This window comes from Phascolarctos cinereus, unplaced genomic scaffold, assembly GCF_003287225.1.
Source record: "Phascolarctos cinereus isolate Bilbo 61053 unplaced genomic scaffold, phaCin_HiC Scaffold_1;HRSCAF=81, whole genome shotgun sequence".
In the NCBI taxonomy this organism is placed as follows: Eukaryota; Metazoa; Chordata; class Mammalia; order Diprotodontia; family Phascolarctidae; genus Phascolarctos; species Phascolarctos cinereus.
The window spans coordinates 220,519,434-220,544,196 of NW_027555514.1; the positions used below are offsets into that span (position 1 = coordinate 220,519,434).

Sequence of the window (24,763 nt, forward strand, 5' to 3'; positions counted from 1 at the left end):
CCTAAAGACTAGGAATTGAGAGCCAATTATGACTTTAGAGATCATTATATTTCTTCACAGTTTCAAATGAGCAAATTACTGTAACAGTCTATTTCACCTGGAAGAGAGGGATCCCTTAACCAGCTTGATGGCAATCATGACTTCCTGGAAGAAGATGAAGTAGAGTCTTTACCGAGTTCCTATAAAATAAGAGGGCGACCCCTCAACAGAGGCTTCTAAACAGGCAAAGATTTAGTATTACCTTTCACCTCCACTTCTAATGGGGCTGCCAGAGAGGGAGAAGTTCTGACTATGGGACTATGGGACCGAGTGACCAAGTAGGCAATGGCATGGGGCGTCTTGGTATCTGTTCAGTTCTCAGGAGAGGTTATGTGCAGGAGAGTAATAAACCCTTAGTTCCCTTTCTTCAGATGACCCTGACCTCCAATGTGCATGAGTAACTGTGTCCAAAGTGGGCTGTAGACCTGCTATTCCTGGTGTTGTCCCTGCTCATCATTATTGCTTTACGACTAAAGATCTACTATGAGCTACCCCAAACATCACCCAGCACAGAGATCTGGAAGTTGGCTCTTATGAAGTAGGTAGGTGAAGCTTTCTGAATTTTATTCTCTTCCATGGTATTGTACTGGGACTATTATGTTGTTTGCTTTTTTTTTTTGTGGAAATCAGGCTTTGTAAGTGCACCTTTCAGTTTTAGATACTGGGGAATGAATGTGCAGGGTTATTTACATGTTGTCCTGTCCATCATTTATGCTATAACTTACTGCTATTAACAGCAAACAAACAAACAAAATATATATATATACATATACACACACATATATATGTATATAAATATCTTCTGATCTATACACAATGGGCCAGATATATCCATATCTCTTGACACTGTGAGCACCTTTAGGCAGCTAGTTTTGTATGTCACCCCTCCCTCCAAGGTTCTGTTTGGCAACCAGCTCCTGGCTTGAGGCTGCTGGTGGCAAGATGGTGGCCTCAGAGTCTGTGTCCCTCCTCCCAACCCTTCCCTGCTGCCCAGAGTGTGTCTAGCCAGCCCCTAGGCAGAGAGATTCTTCTGGGGGTAGGGGTGGGGAGTGGGAAGAAGAGAGCCTGGTTGGAAGGCTGCAGCAGGGAAGGGGAGAACTCATGCTGGGTTTAGTGTATCTGTCATTGGTTGTAGATCCAGCCCTATAGATTAGTGTAGTAGATAAGAAAGGAATAGGTCTAAGAATGTCACTCTGGTTTATATGTCCCATTGTGGCCCAACTAGGATGGGGGACTTGGACTGACTTAATGTTTTATTTTTTGGGTTTTTTTTTTTTGGTGAGGCATTCAGAGTTAAGTGACTTGCCCAGGGTCACACAGCTAGTAAGTGTCAACTGTCTGAGGCCAGATTTGAACTCAGGTACCCCTGAGTTCAGAGCTGGTGCTCTATCTACTGCACCGCTTAGCTGCCCCTGACTTAATATTTTTAAAAAATTAAAAAGTTATTTTTAAATGTTTGCTAAAGATTCAGCTCTGACTTTTTTCCTCCTGTGCACAATCTTGAAGGAGAGAGCTCCAGCTCCAGCTTGTCCTTGGCCAGTGCCTCTGGCTGGATCTTTCTGCTTGGAGATCCAGGGCAGGGGGGCAGAGGAAGAGGAGCCCCAGTAATCTGTCCTTGTCCAGGATGGTGAGGCTGGGGAGGGCCGGAGAGGGATGGGGAGGAGAGAGAGAAGAGTCCTGAGTCTCAGGAGGTCCAGCAGGCAAGCCCTTGGCCAAGAGATGAGCAAACGCTGCCCCACTCCTCACACTTGGGAGTCAGCTCCCTGGCTGCGGAACTCATCAGGTGTCTTGTCACTCTGGCTAGCTCTCCCTTGTGAGAAGCCAGAGGCAATTTCATCAGAGGTCTGGCCCCTTGTCTCAGGGACTTTGAAGTAGGTGAAGATGAAGAAAAGGATGAGCAGCATAGTAAAGATGATGAAGACATAGGGGCCGCACAGTTGCTCTACACACTGGAAGCACGTTCCCACAGTAAAGTTGGAGGACCAATTAGATAGGCCAGCCACAGCAAAGGCAGCCAGGTAAAGAAGAGCTTGGTGATGATGACCCATGGGATGGGGCCCGAGCTGATCTCAAAGAAAACCACAAAGCCAAAGATAGCCACGATGCTCATGTAGGACATCCAAGGGAGGGGTCCAGCAGGGCCAGGGTGATTGCCATGAGCACAGCGCAGCCTGCCATGCCTGCTAGGCAAAGTCTGACATCCAGCCCCCTCTACCACAAACAGTGACACAACAGTGAATGCAGTATTGACCACCCCAGAACCAATGGTGATATAGACTGGCCGTTCCACTTAAAGATGCTGGTGGAATAATAGAAGACAGCATTGAAACTGGACAGCTGCTGGGACAGCTGGAGCACCACTGCCATGAAGACAGGCTGCCGGTATATGAGTGAGCACAACAACTCCAGGATGGTCATCTTCTTCTCACACATCATCTGCTGGCTTTCCCCCTTCATTTCCTGAAAGTTACTACTCACATCAGTGGTTCGCTGAAGTTTCTTCAGGACCCTCTTGAGTCAGACTAAGCTCAGAAATGTTAATCTTGCTGTTTCTTTATACCCCTGCCCCCATCCCCCCACTGCTGCCATTTTTGTGGTTACAAACCACTCAAAGGGAGAAAAGAGATATATTATCACTTTGGTGGAGAGCGAGATAAAAGGGAAGTAGCTAACAGTGTTTCCTCTTCCTCTCCCCCCACTTGCACATGTGTACTGTTTGGTGAAATTTAGAGCTGTTATCTTTAAAAGTGGTTTTGTCTTAAGTTTTTTCAGTATTTGTGTGATACCATATTAACAGAAAGATAAGTCCTTGAGGGATTTAAGCAAGATACTAGTTATTTGCCTTGGGAACGACAGGAAAAGTGCCACCCCTTACCCTGTGAAGGGAGAAAGGGAGGAATGAATTGCTGAGGAAGAGAGCCCTATACCAAGATAAGGTAGAAATGGGTATGTGATCTAGATATAAAGGGTGATACCATAAGCAAGTTAGGAGAGCAAGGAATAGCTTACCTGTCAGATCTATAGAGAAGGGAAGAATTTATGACTAAGCAAGGGATAGAGAATATTATGAAATACAAAATAGATAATTTTGATTACATTAAATTAAAAAGTTTTTCACAAACAAAACCAACACAACCAAGATTAGAAGGAAAGCAGAAAGGTGGAAAACAATTTTCATGGCCAGTGTTTCTGATAAAGGCTTCATTTCTCAAATATATAGAGAATCAAGTTAAATTCACAAGAAAACAAGTAATTTCCCAATTGATAAATGGTCGAAGGATATGAACAGGCAATTTTCAGATGAAGAAATTAAAGCTATCTCTATTCATATGAAAAAAATGCTCTAAATCACTATCGATTAGAGAAATGCAAATTAAAACAATTCTGAGTTACCACCTCATGCCTATCAGGTAAATGTTGGAGAAGATATGGGAAAGTTGGAACAGTAATGTGTTGTTGGCAGAGTTGTGAATTGATCCAATCATTCTGGAGAGCAATATAAAAGAATGCCCAATGGGGCAATCAAACTATGCATATTTCTTGATCCAGTAATGCCACTACTAAATCCGTATCCCAAAGAAATCATAAAAAAAAGAAAAGTACCTACATGTACAAAAATATTGATAGCAGCTTTTTTTTGTGGTGTCCAAGAATTGGAAATTGAAGGGATGCCCATCAAGTGGGGAATGGCTAAACACATTGTGGTGTATGAATGTACTGAATACTATTGTTCTATGAGAAATGATGAGTGGGCAGACTTCAGGAAAACCTGGAAAGACTTACAGGAACTGATGCTGAGTGAAGTGAGCAGAACCAGTAGCAACATTGTGCAATGATCAACTTTGATAGATAGCTCTTCTCAGCAATACAATGGTTCAAGGCAACTCCAAGGGATTCATGATGGGAAATGTTATCCACATCCAGAGAAAGAACGATGGAGTCTGAATGCAGATTGAACTATACTGTTTTTTTCCTTTTTTGTTTTTTTCTTTCTCATGGTTTCCCCCTTTTGTTCTGATTGTCCTGATTCTTCTTTCACAACATGATTAATGTGGAAATATGTTTACCATGAGTGTTCACGTATAACCCATATCAAATTGCTTGCTGTCTTGGGGAGGGAGGAGAAAAAGGAGGAAGGAAGGGAGGGAGAAAAATTTGGAACTCAAAATCTTGCAGAAAGTGAACATTGAAATACTATTAAGTGCAATGCCCCTTCCCCCCAAAAACCCAACAAAATGTTATCAATTGATTTAAAAAAGAAAAGGGGAATGAATTATTTCCTGCCTAGGCTAAGGAGTAGTTGAAGTTCATTTTGCCTTACTTGACAATAATTACTGGCAGATTATATCTATAAAATGAGGTTAGACTAGATAGCAACTGAAATCTCTTCTACCTATAAGGCCACGATTCTGATTTTTCTGGGGGAGGCCATACTTTCTGCTCCTGCTTCTGGGTTAGTGTTTACAGCTCAGAGACAATCCTGCTGGAATAAGAAAGAGGGGTAACTGGAAGGAGAAAGAAAGTTCTTAAAAAGCCAAGTCCTAGTGCTTACCCTGCCTTTAACCCAGTCTAAGCCTTAGTCTAGTGTGTTATGAAGGTTGGCAGGACTGGTTTTAGTTATCAACCCATGATACAGAATAGCCAGGCTATCACAGATTCTCTTTGTGCTGTGTTTGGAGGAATTTTGTGCAACATTTGTACACTTTATTTTTACTAAGATCTCTCTGTCTCCAAAGCCTTTTCTTGCACTTTGAGAAACATTGAACTCTCTCATCTTAAGGTAACAACTGATATTTCTATAGTACTTTAAAGTTTGCAAAGTGATTTTTATACATTTGCTCACCTGAGCCCCACAATAATGCTACAAAGTTTGATATTATCCCCATTTGAAAGATGAGGAAGGTTGGGCATGCTGGTGTCCTTCCTGGACAGCTGTAAGGCTGGTGGACTGCTTGAGTCTGGGAGTTCTGAGCTGCAGTAAGGCACAAAATCTAGCATCGATACGGTAGGCATTCTGAAGTGAAACACTGCCAGGCTGCCTAAGGAGAGATGAACCAGTTTAGGTTAAAAAAAAAGAAGTAGGTTAAAACTTTCATACTGATTAATATTGTGATTAAGTCCATGAGTGGCCACTCTACTGCTTGCCGAGGCTTGCCCAGGCCCATATCTATTAAGCCTTGCTGCTATTACTATTATGCAAAGGACACAGATTGAGAGGTGAGGAGAGTTGCCCAGAGTCATCTAGCTATCAAGTATAAGAACTGGGATTCGGATCTAAGTTTCCTGACTCTAAATTCAGGTTTTTTCCCTTATACTATCATTTTGTAAAAGTTGCTTCAGATGCAAGGATTTCTATCAGCATCCCACAAATCCTCTCTTTTCTTCTTTTAAAAGAGGCAATTGAAATTAAATGACTTGCCTAGGGTCATACAGCTAGTAAGTGTCAAGAAATGATGAACAGGCAGATTTCAGAAAAGTCTGGAAAGACTTGTGTGGGCTGATGCTGAGCGAAGCGAACAGAACCAGGAGAACATTGTATACAGTAACAGCTATGTTGTGTGATGACTAATATCGATAGACTTAACCCTTCTCAGCAATACAAGGATCTAAGACATTTCCAAAAGCCTCATGATGGAAAATGCTATCCACATCCAGAGAAAGAACTATGGAGTTTGAATGCAGATCAAAGAATACTATTTGCTATTTTTTTCTTCTGTTTTGTTTTGTTTCCTCTTTCTGGTGGTTCCTCCTATTGGTTCTAATTCTTCCTTACAACATGACTAATGTGGAAATATGTTTAATAGGAATGTAAATGTAGAGCCTATAACAGATTGCAAGCCATCTTGGGGGGGGAGGGAGGAGGAGAAAAATTTGAAACTCAAAAGCTTATGGAAGTGGTTGTTGATAAATAAAAATAAATTAATTTTTAAAAAAAGCATACTATACTAGATGTTGTGCTAGATGTTGGGGATACAAAGATAAACCTGAAATAGTCTTTGCCCTCAAAGAGCTTACATTACGTTAGAGGCAGCTAGGTAGTACAAAGCTGGATCTGGAGTCAGGAAGAAGTAAAAATCCTGTTTCAGAGAGTGTGACCCTGGGAAAGTCATTTCACCTGTCTCAGCCTTGATTTGCTCATCTGTAAATTGGAGACAATTATACCAGCTCCTTCACAGGTTATTACGAAGATCAAATGAAATGACGTGTAAATTACTTTGTAAACTTTAAAGCACTACATAAAGGTTCGTTATTATACTATCAATATGTACATATGTAAGCATATGCTAAACATATGCCAAATAAATATATGAGAATTTTGTCCTTTACTGTAGTATGTGCTTTGCAACCTCAGCAGTATGGTGTAAGAACAGCTAGATGGCACAGTGGATAGAGTGCCAGACCCAAAGTCAGGAAGACTCCACTTCTTTAGTTCTAATCTGGCCTCAGATACTTATTAACTTTGTGACCACTGGGCAAGTCACTTATCTCTTTACTTCAGTTTCTTTATCTGTAAAACAGGCTGGACAGGAAATGGCAAACCATTCCATTATCTCTGCCCAGAAAATCCCAAATGAGATCATGAAGAGCTGGACATAACTGAACAACAACATGGTGTAAACTATGGGAGGGAATGTGTGTGCTAAGAAAAGCATGAAAAATGCTGTTTTAGGGGCAGCTAGGTGTCACAGTGGATAGAGCTCCAGCCTTGGAGTCAGGAGGACCTGAGTTCAAATGTGACCTCAGACACTTGACCCTTACTAGCTGTGTGACCCTGGGGCAAGTCACTTAACCCTGATTGCCTCACCAAAAAGAAAAAAGATATAGGGCAGCTAGGAGGTACAGTGGATAGGGCACTGGATAGGGCACAGGAGGACCTGAGTTCAAATCTGCCCTCAGACCACATTTGATACTTACAAGCTGTGTGACCCTGGGCAAGTCACTTAGCCCCAGTTACCTTTAAAAAAAAGTTCTTTTAACTTCCTTTCCATCAGTGACATAGATTCGTGGGCCCCTGAGTTCTGAGCCTAGGAAGCTCAGTTGGGATGGGACAGAAGGATACAAGTCTAATTTTCACCACAAGAGGGTGGTATTGCTTAAAAACAAAAACCAATCCAACTACTTAAAAAACAGTTTAGATGATGTAAAGGCAAAGGGAGGAGAGAGACAGCAGGATGGTGATTTGTACTTTGCCCAGCTGAGAAACTATTCAATAGTCTCTTTCTACCAGGTGAGAATTCATCTACACCTGTCTGCTCAGATGCGTTGTGGAGAGTAGATTGGGGAAAAGGCAAGGACAAGGTATGGGGAAATGGGAGAGTTGTGGTCAGTGGTCTCTCTGATTTTTAAAAATCCTCAGAGGACAAGGTTCTTCAGTTGTACTCAGGATCTTGTTTGGGGTGAAATTAAACACAAATAACAGGAGACATTTGTTGGAAGGCTATTACATTTTTTTTTCTCTTGCACTTTTGATTGATTGATGGATTGGTTTTTCCATTCTTTTCCTGCTGGGCCTGAAGAACAGTTGGAAGTGTCCTTCCCTTTCTCTCCCAGCACTAGGGGTGTGGGTAGGTCATTAATGTTTGTTGGACTTCACAAAATATGATCATGGTCTGAAGACCTTGAGAATTGATAATTGTGATGGGGGTCAGGGAGGAGGAAGTTTGGCTTTATGCATAAGCAGAGTGGGGCTGTGATGGCCAATTCCTTCTGCTCAAGAAGATTATCTTCACAACATAGAGCCTGAAATTTTACCAGGAGGTGTGAATTCCTTGTTGAACATGAAGAGCTATAGCATCACATGCATTTGAGTTAGAAGGTACCCTACAGATCATCTAACCTAACCAATTTATTTTATACCTTAGCAAACAAAGTTGCAGGGAAGTGAAGTGCCTCCTCCACAGATAACACCACTGGTAAGTTGCAGAGTTGATCTTTCAACTTGGGTTCTTTTGGGTCAAAATTCATTGTTCTTTCTCCTTCTGGTCTTAAAATGTATAAACCCCTTTGGGGCTTAAGATGTTAAAAATATTCTCAACCAAAACTTTAGTCTTTGTAGGGATTAATTACTATTTAACTGAGAGCAAGATGAATACTTGCTGGGGATTAGAAAAATATTTATTTTGAAAGTCTGGCCCAATCTTAGACCCTGAGCTAATAATGACTGTTCAGTTTGGGAAGTAATGAAAGAGAGTGAGAGTGAAGTGTTATTTGGAGAGATGGGAACTGAGGAATTGAGTAATGGGGCAAAGGAGTTTAAAATCATGCCTTTTCTTGTAGATTGATTATGGCAATTAAGACTAGGGGCCAGTCCTGGGGCAGGTTTTGGAAAATGAGAGAAAAGGGAGCTTTAAAAATTGTTTCACAAGACTTGGGCTGTCCCTTTTAATTTCGATGTCAAATCTTATTCTTGAATCTCCCAAGCAAGCAGAGGCAAATCCCAGGATATTTTCCTCTGGCAAGGATGGTGATAGTATTGGTGGTGGTCCAGACATGTCTGATATGCAAATATTTCAACAAATGGATCCTGTTATTCCTTCTCATGGGTTATGTTTCTGACCTCTGACATATGTATTTGAAGAGGGAACAGCATAAATGAGAAATCCAGCAAAAGAAGAAAATTGTTTACTAAAACAGGAATGCAGAGAGTAATACTTCTTCCTCTGAGGCTGAGTAATAGATTTCTAAGATTTTTGTCTGCTGATATGAAGGTTGGCCTCTGAATTTCTTTACCTGAGCATCAGGCTTCTCGCTACGACCTTCCAACTCCCTGCCTTCTTCAGTGTGGTGATCTCCATGACTCTGGTGCCTGGGAACTCTCTTTAACTGTTGAATCATTCTTTCTATCCTCAATAATTTACCTATAGCAACATATTAGCTAAAATAAGGGCAGCTAGGTGGTGCCATAGTGCATGGAGCACTGGACTTGGAATCAGGAAGACATCTTCATGAGTTCAAATCTGCCTCAGACACTTACTAGCTGTGTGACTCTGGGTGAGTCACTTATCCTTGTTTGCCTCAGTGCCTCATCTGTCAAGTGAGCTGGAGAAGGAAATAGCAAGTCATTCTAGTATCTTTGCTAGGAAAAACCCCAAATGTGCATGACTCAACAGCTGAGGCTCTGCCCTGTAAATGGAGTTTTGTCTTTTCCACCTTTTCCCTTAGATCGAGCCTCTTCTTTCCCAGAGGTCAGATAGCCACAAACCATTAAATCTAGGCTATCCTTGTTCCCTGCATTCCGTGTAGTGCCTGGTAAAACTCCCAGCTGACATGCTCCCTAGACTTATTCCTTTTCCTCTCCCCAAATAGGGAGCTCTGAAACTGAGGCAGTTTGGTTGTGTAGTTGGTAGGGTGCTAGACCTTGAATCTCAGTGCCACTCCTTCCTTGGGTACTTCCTAGCTATTATGGCCATGGGAGAGCCTCTGATATATTCTCAGTTTCTTCATCTGTAAAATGGGGATAAAAATAGCACCTTACCTCCCGGGGTTATTGTAAGGCTCAAATGAGATATTAATTGTAAAGTACTCAGCATAGTGCCTTGCATACTGTAAGTGCCCTATAAGTATTAGTTATTATTGGTATTATGAAGATGGGGATAATAATAGCATCTGTCTCGCAGGTTGTGGAATCAAGTGAGATAGTATTTGCAAAGTGCTTATAATAATGCTGGCACATAGTAGGTGCTATAAAAATGCTAGCTCTTATTACTTAAAAATTGTTAGTGAATCTGCAATTATCCTCTGACTAAAATGTAGTTAAAATTTTTATATTCACAAAGGTGATTTTTAATGAGCAAAGTTTATCTAAACTACCAAAGACTGGTCTGAAAACATTTGTCATATTTAAATTCACCCTGCCTAGATTTCTGACTTTTTCAGGAAAAACGATTCAACAATTTGTTTTTTTCCTATATGGCTTCAGAATTTCTTTCTCTGCTCAGGAATTTATCTGGACTATAAGGGGCCTCCAACTGTGCTGAGTCAAGGTATGTCTTACCCTCCTAAGGGTAGTAGCAGACTTTCTCTTTCTATCACCCAGGCCTGTCTCTACCTAGCCTCCAAGTATGGAGCCTCATACATATCTACCGTTTTGGTTTTAGCTTCTTCCCTACCCTCCCAAATCCTCTGCAGTTCTATCTACTGGTCCTCTTCAACTATGTCTGGGTTTCAGCTCATCTCCTGGTAGCCTGTCCCTGGTCTCGCCACCTTGGCTATTCTCTAACAGGAACATTCAGGATTCGGGATCTGTTCTTCTGACTAGATCTCCATTGTGAAGCCCCTCCAGCAGATCGTGTTGGTGATAATCCTAAGTAGGAAAGAGGAGTAGTTCTGTAAGGTTTTTTGTTTTGTTTTGCTTTTTGGTGAGGCAATTGGGGTTAAGTGACTTGCCCATAGACACACATTTAGTAAGTATCAAGTTTCTAAGGCCGGATTTCAACTCTTCGTAAGGTAAAAAAAACCTTTCTTTCCTCTGGTGTTCTTTATTATTCCTGGGGTATGTTAGGTTAGAGCTGCACTTGGCTAGAAAATTTCACATTTCTGCTTTTATTGCTATTATTAAACTTTTCATGTATTAACTTTTTTGAGGGGCTTTTGTATTTTAAAAAAAATTCTTATTTCTGCTCTTCTGTATTTAAGAATCTATCTAGAGTTGGCCCTGGTAAAATTACATATAGCCTTCCCAGTTCAGTGCCCTAAAAATGTCTTTGAACTTTTCTTGAGAAGTGGGTTAGTTGGGGGATTACTTGCTTTAGGGAGCATGGTTTGCCTTCTTCCTGCTCATACCAGCCTTAGGAATCTGTGGATTGACCTGTTCAAGGAATTCCTTGTCAGTGAGTCACTCTACTCCATGTAATACCAGTGAGAGGGATTCAGGCTATCTGTTTATCTGATGGGGGAAAATGGGGTTTGATCTTCATGTAGGGAGGGATGTAGATCTACCCCTCCCAGAAAACAGAAGATGGAAGTGGAGGGAGACCAGAAATGCATGTGTCTGCTTGAGCTTTGAGATCAGGATAACTAGGGATGGCATGGCATGACTGTGGTGTGCAGGGAAGCATTCTCGGCATGCCAGAGAGGGAAGCTCCTAATGAGTGACTGCTAAGCATTTTTATGATTTCATGGTTGTTGTACTTCATTCTTGAAGAGGACCAAAATGACATCACTATGTTAGTCAAGTTACAATGTGTCTGACTGGCTGATCAGACCAGTACGAGCTTGGAACGCTCTACCACAGGTTGGACACAAATAATTCATATGAACATTTGGGGATAGATTCTCTAAATTTGTGCATCTCACATTTCTTTTGAGCTACTTTAATTCTGCTTTGCTCATAGAGCACACAGCACCTTCCCTGATGAAGGCACACCATGCCAGGCAGTCCTGTGCCAGTGTCTCCCGTGTCATATAATTGATTCCAAAGTTCTTTAAGCATTGAGGAAATGACCACATTAACACAGCACCAGAATCATGGAAACTTCCAGTGGGCAGGGACCTCAATCATATAGTCCAATGCCCAAAAGTGGCTTTGGAGACCTGGGTTCAAGTTGTCCCTTTGACATATACTGGCTATGTGATCCTAGGCAAATCACTTGACTTCTAAATGACTTAGGCAAGTCTCTAAGGCTATACCTTACAGAGTAGGTACTTACTTGTTTTGGTAGAGATAGCTCTCTTTGCTAGGAATTTGCTACTAATGAAATCACAGGTCTGGTCCAAAAGAAAATTATAAGAAAAAGAAAAGGGGCTTCTGGAGGATTAAAAGACAGCAGAGCAGTTAACATTTTTTTTACTTGCTTTATTAATAGTGAAAGACCAATCGCTTCCATGTGGCTGTACCTGGTCTGCCTTATTGGCTTTTACTATCTGTTTCGCTGGTACCGGGAGAGGCAGGTGGTGAGTAACCTTGGAGACAAATATGTCTTTATCACGGGTTGTGACTCTGGATTTGGTAACTTACTGGCTAAGCAACTGGACCTTCGAGGCATGAGGGTGCTAGCAGCCTGTCTGACAGAGAAAGGGGCCGAGCAGCTGAGGCGTGAGACTTCAGACAGGGTAGAGACAGTGATCCTGGATGTAACCAAAACTGAGAGCATCACTGCAGCTGCCCAGTGGGTGAAGGAGCGTGTGGGAAATAAAGGTACGAATGAAAGAGAGCCATTATTTCATTTTTCTTAAATTGTTAAGCATGAAGAAGGGATGTGTGATGTTTGAAAGCTTCATTTTGTCATTTAGGAGGACGTGAAGGCCTTTTGTATTGTTTTCATATGATCAATAGTTTACCTTGGAAAATGAGCACTGGGGATTTGGGGGTGTTGTTTCCATCTTGGAATTAGAGGACTTAGAGGCTTTTTTTTTTTTTGCTTTTTGGTTAGGCAATTGGGGTTAAGTGACTTGCCCAGGGTCACACAGCTAGTAAGTGTCATGTGTCTGAGGCTGGATTTGAACTCAGGTCCTCCTGACACCAAGGCTAGAGCTCTATCTACTGCACCACCTAGCTGTCCCTAATTAAAGGATTTAGAGGCATAATCTTTAAAGCACCAAAAAGCTTGACTTAGATTGTTTAGAAAGTAAGTTTACAAGGTATTTTTTTTTAAATTGATTTTTATCACAAAGCAAGCATGATAATTGTTTAGGCAATAACTTATTGCCACTTTTCTTTTTTTCTGCTCTATTATTTTTTATTATGAACAAGCGGAAAAAAAAAAAGAAATCCATGGAGCCCTATGGACATCACTCCAAATTTTTTATTTTTACTGTCTGTTGTTGAACATCTCTCCCAGGATGCCCTTAGGCTATCAAACTCAATGTATTCAAGATAGAATGAATTATTTGGCCTCCTAAGCCCATCTCTCCTCCAACAGTATCCTCTTTTCAGTCACCCAGGTTGCCAGTCTTGGAACCATGCTAGAGATTCTTCACTCAGTACCCATATTCAGTTAGTTACCTAGCATTGTTAAATCTACCTCATCAATATCTCTCTTTGTCTCTTCTGCATTTATGTGGCTCGCCAATCTAGCTCAGGTCCTCATTAGTTCTCATGGACCGTGGCAATAGTCTCCTGGTTGCCATCTCTCCCCCTTTCTAATTTATCTTCCACACGACTACCAAAATAATCTTCCTGACCTCTGTCTTGCTCCAGAATCTCCAGTGACTCATTGCCTCCCATTTGATGCCATTTACAAATTGGCTGTGGATCACTTTTCCAGACTTTATTCTATAACTTCCTTTCATGTAGCCCATATCCCAAAGAAACTGACCTATTTGTTGTTTTCCCTAGCTTGGCATTCTGTCTCCTGCCTTTGTACCCACGCACAGGCTGTCTGTCCTCCATGGCTGGAATGCATTAATGTGTCTTAGCATCATTTAAAGCCTAGCTTATGTGCCCCCTCATATGGGCAACCTTGTGTGATCCTTCTGGATGTAAGCATTTTCCATTTCTGTTCAAATTAGCCTACATTTACTAATTTTTAAAGTTTATTTTTCCATTTAAAAAATAACTAATTTTTTTAATGTTTGCGTCATCCACATTTACTTACCTGCCCCTCTTCCCAATTCCTTCTAGAAAACCATTTTTTATTAAAAAGGATAAAAAAAAAGAAGAAAACAATTTAGCAAAGCTACCCAACATATCACAAGTCTGACATCATATATAGTACTTCACATCCATATTCCCCTAGCTCTGCAAAGGAAACAGAGGTGCCTCTTCATATCTCTTCTTTGGGGCCAAACTGGGTCATTATAATTTTGTACCATTCAGTTTCCATGGTTTTGTTGTTATTCCTTCCATTGTTGTAATCATTGTGTATATTTTTCCCCTGGTTTTACTTACTTCATTTTGTATCAGCATTTCCCATGCTTCTCAGTAGTAATAACATTCATTATTTTTTATAGTGCAGTAATAAACCTTTGTGTTTCTAAATATATTTTGGACTTGGGCTCCAAATCTAGGGAAGAAGGAATTTTTGTACTTGGTGGTATGCTAGATTTCTTATTATATCAATCAACTGAACAATTAGACTCTTATCTGTGATTTCATCTGTGTGTGGAACTCACTTGTGTAGGAACTGCCAATGGAAATAGGCAACTCATTTGTCTTTTAGAGTTGCCTAGAACAGAGAGGTTAAATAACTTGTTCAATCAATCAATCAATCAATCAATCAATCAATCAGTAAACCTCATAAAGCCTCTACTATGTTCTAGGCACTATGTTAAGTGCTGAGGATAGAAAAAGAGGCAAAAGACAGTCCCTGACCTCAAGAAGCTTATAATCTAATGATGGTAATGATAATGTTCATGATCATATAACTAATACATATCAGAGGCAGGGCCCAAACTGAGGCCTTCCTGTCTCCAATGCTCTCTCTACTATACTTTACCGCCTCTCATTAAATTCATTAGGGTTGGAACATGGTAGAGTCTATACTTGAGGTTATCTAGGTGTGCTCTAACATGCCTTTCCAGTGGTACATTTTAACGCACTTGCGATTTTGATTTATATCTTTATAGGACTCTGGGGCCTTGTCAACAATGCAGGAGTTATCTTTCCAGATGTTTGCACTGAGATGATGGACAAGGGGAACCTTTGAAGACAATGGATATAAACCTGATTGGAGTAATTGAGGTGACGCTAAACATGCTACCAATGTTGAGACAAGCCACGGGAAGGGTTGTCAATGTCTCTAGCATCATGGGGAGACTTGCTTTCTATTCAGTGCCCTACTGTTGTTCCAAGTATGGAGTGGAAGCCTTTTCGGATTGTCTGAGGTAACTATCATTATCCTTTATTCATGCAAACATCAATGCATCCATCCAGGGGAGAGGGAATGGAATCAGGGAGAGTATCTCAATCCTCCAAGCAGATGAGGCCCTGACTTGGGGCAGCAGCCATGTGAGTGAAGTGAAAGTGTCAAGGTAGAATTGACAAGATTTGGCAACTGACTGGGTATGAGAGAGTGTGAGTAAGGAGTTGAGGATGTCTTCAGGAATGGGAACCTGGGTGACTAGAAGGATTGTAGTGCATTTAACAGAAACAGGGAGATTAGGAACAGGAGAGGATTTAGGAAGAATGACAATGAATTTGTTTGGACATTTTGAGTTTGAGAGACCTGTAGGATGTCCCATCCATACTGGAGATGTCCAATATGTCCAGTTGGTGACACGGGCCTAGAGTTCAGCCAAATCAACAAATATTTATTCATTACCTATTATGTACTAGGAAGAGAAACTAGGAATGGATATATAGATGTGACTGTCATCTGAAAAGAGATGATGATTGAATCCACTGGGGTTGACAAGGTTACCAAAAGAGAGGCTAGAGAGAGAAGAAACCTACAACAGAGCCCTGGGGAACTTCAGTGGGAAGGGTGTAGGGTGTGTATGGTGATGCAGTGAAGGAGGCTAAGAAGTGGCCAGAATGAGAACCAGGAGAGAGCAGTGTCTCCTGAAGATACTAAAGCTAAAGCTTCAATACTTTGGCCACATAATGAGAGAACAAGACCCTGATTTTGGGAAAAATTGAAGGCAAAAAGAAAATGGGATGGCAGAGGATGAGATGGATAGATAGTATATAGAAACAATGAACATAAGCTTGGACAGACTTCAAGAGAAAGTGGAGGATAGAAGGGCCTGGCACGCTATGATCCAGGGGGTCACAAAGAGTTGAATGCTACCGAAGAAGCCAACAGCAAAAACAGCAATAAGGTCAAGTGAAATGATTTTTAAGGATGAGGAAGATATGTTGTATTGCATATTTGTAAGCAGAAGGGAAGGAGCCATTGGCTAAGGAGAAATTGAAAATTAAGGAAAAAGGGGCAGCTAGGTGGTGCAGTGGATAGAGCACTGGCCCTGAAGTCAGGAGGACCTGAGTTCAAATCTGGCCTCAGACTAAACACTTGACACTTACTAGCTGTGTGACCCTGGGCAAGTCACTTAACCCCAATTGCCTAAAACTAAATTAAAAAAATTAAGGAAAAAGAGGAGATGATCAAAAAGGCACATTCCTAGAGGAGATGGGATCAAGGATACAAGCAGAGGAGTGATCATTAGCAAGAGAAGGTCTACATTTCCCCTTCAGACTGAGGATTCCAAGCATATTTGTATTTGTCCTATTGTATACCTTAAGTGGCTAGTCATATTTCTGTCATCAGAATTCCACAGACAGGACACTCTATCTTTTGGGTGTAGGCATTTTCTCTGGCTGTCCCAGGCTGGGGATGCTGTCCTTCCTTATGTCTGTTTCTTGGCTGCCCAGGAGTAAATCCCAGCAAAAATCCTACCTTCTATGGGATCAGGATACCTTTCCAAATTCTCTTAATTCTAGTGCTTTCCCCCCCGTTAATTATTTCCTACATATAGCTTCTATGTAGGCGTTTGTGTGTTGTCTCCCCCTCTAGACTGTGAGTTCCTTGAGGGCAGGGACTCTCTTTTGGCTCCTGTATCCTCAGTGACTAACAGCGCCTGGAACATTGTTGTTGTTTCAGTCTTTCAGCTGTATCTCACTCTACTCATGGATAAGTCCATGGAATTTTCTTGGCAAAGATACTAGAGTGATTTGCCATTTCTTTCTGTGGTGTGTCCTCCTTTGACAAATGAGGAACTGAGACAAACAGGGTCACACAATTAGCAAGCTTCTGAGATTGAATTGAACTCAGATTTTCCTGACTCCAGGCCTGGTGCTGTGTCTGCTGCACTACCTAGCTGCCCACCTGGAATATAGTAGGCAGTTAATAATTGCTCAGTCAGTAGACTGACACTTAAATTTTCTAAACCATTATTGAAGAGATGGACTGAGAATCATTACAAAAGTTGACACATTCCTTTGTTTCCTTAAGGTGGTATTATTTTAAGTCAGAGGGATGAAAGTAATAATAGCACCTATAGAGTTCTGAAGTTTATAAATCTCTTTCTTCCTTCCTTTCTTCCTCCCTCCCTCCCTTCTTTCTTTACTTTCTCTTTGTTTCTTGTCTTCTATTTTCTTCTTCCTTCCTTCTTTTTTTCTTTCTCTTTCTTTCTTTTTTTTTTTTTTTTAAGGCAGTTGGGGTTAAGTGACTTGTCCAGGGTCACACAGCTAGTAAGTGTCAAGTGTTTGGTCTGAAACCAGATTTGAACTCAGGTCCTCCTAACTTCAGGGCCGGTGCTCTATCTACTGCACCAACTAGCTGCCCCCTTTCTTTCTCTTTCTTGTCTTCTTTTTTCTCCTTTCCTGTCTGGATTCCTTCGTTCCTTCGTTTCTTTCTCTTTCTTTCTTTCTTTCTTTCTTTCTTTCTTTCTTTCTTTCTTTCTTTCTTTCTTTCTTGCCTTCTTTTTCCTCCTTCCTTCCTTCCTTCCTTCCTTCCTTCCTTCCTTCCTTCCTTCCTTCCTTCCTTCCTTCCTTCCTTCCTTCCTTCCTTCCTTCCTTCCTTCCTTCCTCTGATTTCATCTGTCTAGGAAGCTCCCAAAGTAGAAGCCCCACTCCCAATGCAGATTTGCTATTTCTAGTCTTACAGAGTTGCCTGAGAGCAATCAGGGCCCAAGTGACTTTCCCTAGCCAGTATGTGTGGGATGCAGAATTTAGATCCAGTTCTCCTTGACTCTAAGGGCAGTTCTCTATTCATTAGGCCACACTGCCATGCATACAGAAGGCACTTAACAATTGTTTGTTGAGTGAACTAATCAATATTGAGAGACTTGTGGGAGAAGCTTGTACTTAGCTGTGTGCCTCTTGTCTCCCTCATTAGATTGTGAATTTCTTGAGGGCAGGGACTCTCTTTTTGATACCCAGTGCCTAGCACAGTACCTGAAGAATAGGAGGCACTTAATAAATGCTCAGTCAATAGCATTTTAACTTTTGTTTAGATTTTCAAAACACTGTTGAGAAGAAGTGAATACTCATGGGAGTATTATTAGTCTCATTTTGCAGATGAGGAAGCAGAATTTCAAAGAAGTTAAAAGACTAAACCAGGGGCCACCTAGTTAGCTGGTAAGTCTCAGAGCAGGGACTTGACCAACATTGTCTAAGTTAATCTGCAGCCTGCAGGGATCTGTTTCTGCTTGAGTTTGACACAGCTGGACTAGATAACCTCTAATGAGTAGTGATCTCATGAGAGATTTCACAAGTTCTTGAATAATTTGTATTTTCATCCTATGAACATTAAAATTGAGGGTGTGTTTAAACCATTGTGCTAACTTGGGTGAATCTGTTTCAGGCTTGAAATGAAACATTTTGGGGTGAAAATCTCCATGGTTGAGCCTGGCTATTTCAAAACAAACATGACCAACAGCCAGAGGATCCTGCAGAGCCTTGAAAATTCTTGGAATAAAAGTTCAGCGGAGATTAAAGAAAGCTATGGACAAGAATTCTATGAGAAATGTGAGTTTCTTTATTTTGACTGAGATAGTGTGTTCTATGAAGTGGGAAATAAAAGGAAGAATTTAGGCATTTAAAAGAATATCTTTGAGGGGGGTGTTTCAGCAGGAAATGATATGCTTGTGTAGATTTTAGGATTATATGAATAGTGATATCTCAAATAACAAATCGTCTGGGAACAAATCTTTCAATACTACTGCACATAACTCACACTTAGATAGTACTTCATGTTTTTTTAGAGTTTCTCCAAATTTTATTTCCTAATTTCTCTCTTCTGCCCTTATTCCAGACTACCCTTCCTGTGTTATCTTTTGAAAAAACAATGTTTTTATTTTTTCTCATTTACATGTAAAAACAATTTTAACACTCCTTTTTTTTTTTTTAACAATTTTTGAGTTCTAAATTCCCTCCTCACCTCTCCCTTCCTTGAGAAGGCAAGCACTTTGATATAAATTATACATGTGTAGTCATATAAAACACATTTCCATGTTAGCCATGTGGCAAAAGAGAACACAGATTTTAAAAAAGAGAGAGAAAACTCAAGAAAAATAAATAAAGAAAAAAAAGTATGCTTCAATCTGCATTCAGATTCCATCAGTTCTTTCTTTTGAGGTGGATGGCATTTTAATAAAATATTTTATTTTTAATTTATGGAATAAAACAAGCATTTCTATAACATAGTATAATAAAATGATAATTGCACATGAAACTGCAAATCTGTTATGCACAACTTGCTATTCTTCTAAATATACAATAGTTATCATGTAAATTTCTTTTCCTTCTTTTTTTTTTCTTCCCTCCAACCCTGGAGATGGTGACCATTAGACACAAATTGGTGTACACACACACACACACACACACCACACACACACACACAACACTTAAGTAAAATTAATCTGTACTACTTCCATTTATCAGTTCTTTCTCTGGATGTAGATAGTGTTTCTCTTCATATGTCCTTTAGTTTTAATTTGTGTACGTATAATAGTCAAAATGACTTAGTTGCTCAAAATTGTCCTTAAAACAATATTGCTGTTACTATACACCAGGGGCAGGGAACCTGCGGCCTCAAGGCCACCTATGACCCTCTAGGTCCTCAAGTGCAGCCCTTTGACTGAATCTAAACTTCACAGAATAAATCCCCTTAATAAAAGGATTTGTTCTGTGAAACTTGAATTCAGTCAAAAGGCCACACTCACGGCCTTACAATGTTCTCTTTGCTCTGCTCAGTTTGCTGTTCACCGTTTCATGCAAGTCTTTCCATGATTTTCTAAGATCATTGAGCTCATCATTTCTTATAGCATTTTCATCATTAAGTCCTTTAGAATGGACTTGTATTATTGTTTTGCTAAGAATAGCTAAGTCATTCACAGTTGATCATTGTATAATCTGTACTATGTACAATGATTTCCTAGCTGTTCTCACTTCATTTTGCATCCGTTCATATAAGTCTTCTCAGGTTTTTCTGAAACCATCTAATAGAACTCTGAAGGTCACAGGATCACGGTTTTAGAGTCCATCTAGTTTAACCTCCTCATTTTACAGGTGAGAAACCTGAAGCCCAAAGAATATGTTTCTACAGTCTCACAGGTAGTTGAGAAACAGATGAGGGACTCAAATCCAGACCCACAGAATAGAATCCCAATAATACTTTCCCTTGGCCTATTTCACAGCATGGTTGGCAAATCTACCGACCTTATCTCATTTGATCCTCTCAACAAGGTCAGTAGGGGGAGCTCTAGGGTATTATTATCCTTTTTTTTTTTTAATAGGTGAGAGAATGGAGAATAAGAAAGATTAAACGATTCACCTGTGGTCACACAGTTCAGAAGTGTCAGAGGAAGAATTTGAATCTGGGTCTTCTGGGTATGTTGGGCTCTTCCAACTAGACCACACATTGTGGTAGTTTCTTAATGACACCATGCATTGCCTGCCAAGTTGGCTTGAGAATGGAGTAGATAGGAGGAAGGTCTATTCCCTTTGGTGCTGGGTCTGTAGTATTGCCTGAGGAAGAGGAGGAGGCAATAAGGCCTCTCTGGGATCAGCTAAGGTGAAGGCCACACTTCTAAGGCTCACACAGTTGAAGAAACTAAGGCCTGGGAAAGTTCAATTTGAGTTTTTCAGATTAAAAGTAGGAAAGTAAGGATTTGAATCCATTTGTCTGAAGGTTTTGTGCCTCATTTGATATCAGTAATCTGAGCAATCATCATTGTCTCTGTTGTAGTATCTATCAAGGGATGATTTATGGTCTTACCACTTTCATGGGAGAGACCTTGTTGGTAGAGAGCCTTTAAGATAGCCTTATATTTTTGAATCAAATGCTTTGTTTTAGTCAACAAACTGTAAAAACCCAGAGGAATCTTTGAACACATCCTCTTCATTAATAGCTGTGTTTATAAATATGGTGAGAATTACTGGTTATTTTGAGGTGGAGGGTGGGAGAAAGAAGAGTTTTTAAGTAGTGATTGTAGGTATTGTTCATTTTAAACAAATTTGATCGCATGAAAATTTTAATATACAAAATTAACCAAGTAAGGCAGGAATTTTTATGCCATCTGAGGTCTTATAGGTAGGAGCTGGCTGTTGGTCTTGACTGATGAAATGTGACATTGTAGTCCAGATTAAAGGAGAGAAGTAAAGTTCTGGGAGCTATAATTGTAGACACTGTTGGTATCAAATTCAAATAGAAACAAAGGTCACTGACTGTACATAAAGATCCCTGTGGGCCTTCTATTGATTTAGTTTTAAAATGTAATATTATCTATGTTTTATTATATTTCTATTTATTTTGTTAAATATTTCCTAACAACACTTTAATCTAGTTTTGTGACACTTGGGGGTTGTGGGCCCTATGCTGGGCCAGGAGCCTTGTATTGGACACCTTTGCTCTCAGTATAAGAGAAAGCCCTGAGTTCTGATGACAGTAGAGTTGGTAATCAGTTATGGAAAGGATATCTCAGAGTCAGGAACATATCACAAAGGAAACATGCTAATTTGGGACTCAAACTCCCCACATAGACTCATAGCATTTAAAGTTGGGTGGGATCCATTTAGACCAACTTTTCCATTTTACAGATGAGGCAATGAGACCCCCCAAGAAGTTAAATGATTTGTCCAGGGCCACACAGGCAGCAGTGATAGGATTTGGACCCAGGTTCTTTGATCAAGGATCTAATGTTCTTCCCATTACATCATATAGGTTCTCCTAACTTCCTTTTGTTGCCATCTCCATCATACCAGGGGTTTGGCTACCTTTCAATTCAGTTCATTAGGGGGAACATATCTCTGATTTGAAATAAGAAATAGGAAATAAGAAAAAAGTTAATTTTGTTAGGATACTCAGGGACTTGTTATTTATAATTGTCAGTTAGGTTATATAGTAGAAAAAATTCTGGACCTAGAGTTTGGAAGACTTGAGTTTTCATCTTCCCTCAGACTCTTACTACTGTGTGGCTATGCGTAAGTCACTTAACCTAATTTTCTTCATCTGTAAAATGGGAATAATAACAGCACATACCTTACAGGGCTGTTGTGAAAATTAAACAAGATATTTGCAAAACACATTGACAACCTTAAAATGCATTATATAAATGCTAGATATTATTACTTATTGATCATTTATTTAAACTTATAAAAGGAAGGTTGCTTTTATTTCAAGGTTTAAGTTTCAGTTATTTTGAAGAAGTCGAATCAATTTTCTTCGAATGCTGAATGAATGGTGTAATTGTCCATAGCTTTGTCCAAAGGCACAAATCATCTGGATTTGTATGAGCCAGTGGTTACATTTGGATTTCTGTAAACTTGTGCCATTGGATTTTAGACTGAAAAAGTGAAGAACAAACAAGCTAAGCACATTTTCCTTTCTCTTTTTTCCAGCTGCCAGCTCTACCAAAGAGGCAGTGGAAAATTTTCACTCGAACTTGCGCCCTGGTAACCGACTGTATGGAACATGCTCTGACATCCTCTTACCCTCGCTATCGCTATTCAGCTGGTTGGGATGCTCAATTCTACTTTATTCCTATATCGTATTTGCCTACTGTACTGTTAGATCATATTTTGTCTAAAAATATTCAGAAACCTGCACATGCTGTCTACAGATAGATTGGAAAGCTGACTTGTGAAGAAGGAACTGAACAGTTTGAAATTTGAAGATGGTGTTTCTGTAGCTTTTTAAAAGAAATTTATTCTTTGTAAGGTTTGATTCCCATCCTAATCCTTTTTTTTTTTTTGGGCTAGGCAATGGGGTTAAGTGACTTGCCCAGGGTCCCACAGCTAGTAAATGTTTTTATGTGTCTGAGGCCAGATTTGAACTCAGGTACTCCTGTCTCCAGGGCCGGTGCTCTATCCACTGTGCCACCTAGCTGCCCCCATCCTAATCCTTTGTGAAGGAGCCTCATTTATCTGGTATCACTAGAGAATGAGGCATTCTATCCAACTCAACTTTCCAGAAAATAGAAACTTTCCCTTTCACGTACCAAAGAAACAAAATGATTTAAAGATAAAAATTGTCCCAAAATGTAGGGCATATTTATCCACTTCAGTAAACACAGTATGCTGAGTCAGCCAGATCCCACTTCAGATCCAGACTCATGTACTTACTAGCTGTGTGAACCCAGGCAAGTCACAACCTCTGTCTGCCTCAGTTTTCTCATCTCTAAAAGGGGAATAATAATAGCACCTACTTCCCAGGGCCTTTGTGAAGATCAAAGAGAATATTTGTAAAGAACTTTGCAAACCTTAAAATGCTTTACAAATACTATTATGAAAATACTCATTATTACAATCTTTTGTTGAACACGATCCTTTTCTTAATGACTGTGTTATTCTTACGTACATTATTATGTACTTCATGTGCTATATTATAGAACAATATATTGCCTTCTGGGACTGCTGAAGTATGGAAGGATGTTTGCCCCTACACTAAATGGCCCCAGACTTCTATGCTTTCACAACTGGTGTTTCTATTGTCTTTTCCCACAAGTTACTTCCCAGTGCATCTACTTCTAGTTAAGTTTCTCTTTTCCCATTTCTAATATTTGCTGATGATTATCTCAGATGAATGGAAAATTTTAGTTACCAGTTAACAAAAGTTGTGAAATCAGTAACCCTGATTTTACAGATAATTCTTAGTCAATTCTTAGCCAGGATTGTGGCCAGTCTTGAGAAGGTCATCTAAGTGGATGCCTCCACTTCCTTTTCTCTCACTCTTTTCTTAACTTTCAACTGTCTGGCTTTCATTGTCGTCATTCAACTGAAACTGTTCTCTCCAAAATTATTGATCACTTAATTGCCAAAGTATGTATTTTGCCTCTTCTGTAGAATAAAATTCCCGGGGGAGCCAAGATGGCGGAGTGAAAAGGTAGTCGCTCTCACTCTCCCCTATCAACCTCTGCAAACCCAGAAAATATCAGCCCAGGAAAAAAAAAAAAACCCTGGAACACCTGAACTAGAAGAAAGACAAGGAGCAGCAGTGCAGTAGCCCAGCAAATGGGTCTCCCAGTGCCTCAGCAAAAACAAGGGGCCCCAGGCGGATAAGTACCCTGCGGCATTCATCTGAAAGGAGGTGAAGAAAACAACCTAAAGGCTTCCTAAAGCCCCAGTCTTGCTGATTCCAACCCAACACCAGGTGAGCTGTAGGAAGCCTCCAATTGTGAAGAAATCCTGAAGCCCAGGTGGTAGAGCAGGCAAACACCAACACCTGGACCTCCGAGTGCCTCAGTGAGGGCGGGGGAACCGGTGGAAACCAGCTCAGAAAACCACCAGGAGCCTCGCACTCCACTGCAAAGGAATCTCCTGGTGCATTAGCAGAAACGAGGGAGACAACACTGCAGGGGGCCCCAGGCAGATAAACATCCTGCAGCAGCCATCTAAAAGGAGCAGAAGAAAGCTAAAGGAAAGGAAAAGCAGGCAACCTAGAATTGCCTGAAAGTTCCAGCCTTGCTGATTCCAGCCCAACACAAGGTAAGCTGCCAGAAACCTACAGCTTCCAAATCCCAGCATAAGAGGCCCCAGAACGCAAAGCCAGTGACCAAGACCTAGGCTCCCAACACAAGAAGCTTGGGTCAGTACCCTCTGTTCCCCAGCAGGAGAGCTCAATCTCTTTAAAGGCCAGGGAATAAGGAAACACCATGAGTAAAAAGAAATACCATAGACTCATATTATGAGAAGAGTGAAGATCAAGACAGAAATTCTGAAGAGGACAACATTGTCAACAAACCCACATCTGCAACAACAAAAGGGAATATGAACTGGTCTGAAGCCCAAAAAGCCTTCTTAGAAGAGCTCAAGAAGGATTTTAATAGTCAAATGAGAGAGGTAAAAGAGTCCTTCAAAAATACAATTGGCCAGTTGGAAAAAAAATACACTGAAGAAAACAAGTCC

At 40.5% G+C, this 24,763-nt stretch overlaps 1 protein-coding gene and 1 pseudogene across 1 annotated transcript; one reads left to right on the forward strand and one right to left on the reverse strand.

The window, feature by feature from the left end:
* Positions 1 to 1,781: 1,781 nt before the first annotated feature.
* Positions 1,782 to 5,037, reverse strand: LOC110211131 (solute carrier family 2, facilitated glucose transporter member 1-like; annotated as a pseudogene).
* A 2,148-nt stretch (positions 5,038 to 7,185) lies between these two features.
* On the forward strand, positions 7,186 to 24,503 carry LOC110211084 (17-beta-hydroxysteroid dehydrogenase type 6-like). The gene is given in 9 exon segments (XM_020990274.2): positions 7,186 to 7,338; positions 7,902 to 7,952; positions 9,978 to 10,022; positions 11,844 to 12,175; positions 14,545 to 14,610; positions 14,613 to 14,802; positions 18,222 to 18,385; positions 22,259 to 22,308; positions 22,310 to 24,503. Coding segments are annotated over 6 exon segments (957 nt in total). The 5' UTR covers positions 7,186 to 7,338; positions 7,902 to 7,952; positions 9,978 to 10,022; positions 11,844 to 11,862; the 3' UTR covers positions 22,484 to 24,503.
* Positions 24,504 to 24,763: the final 260 nt, after the last annotated feature.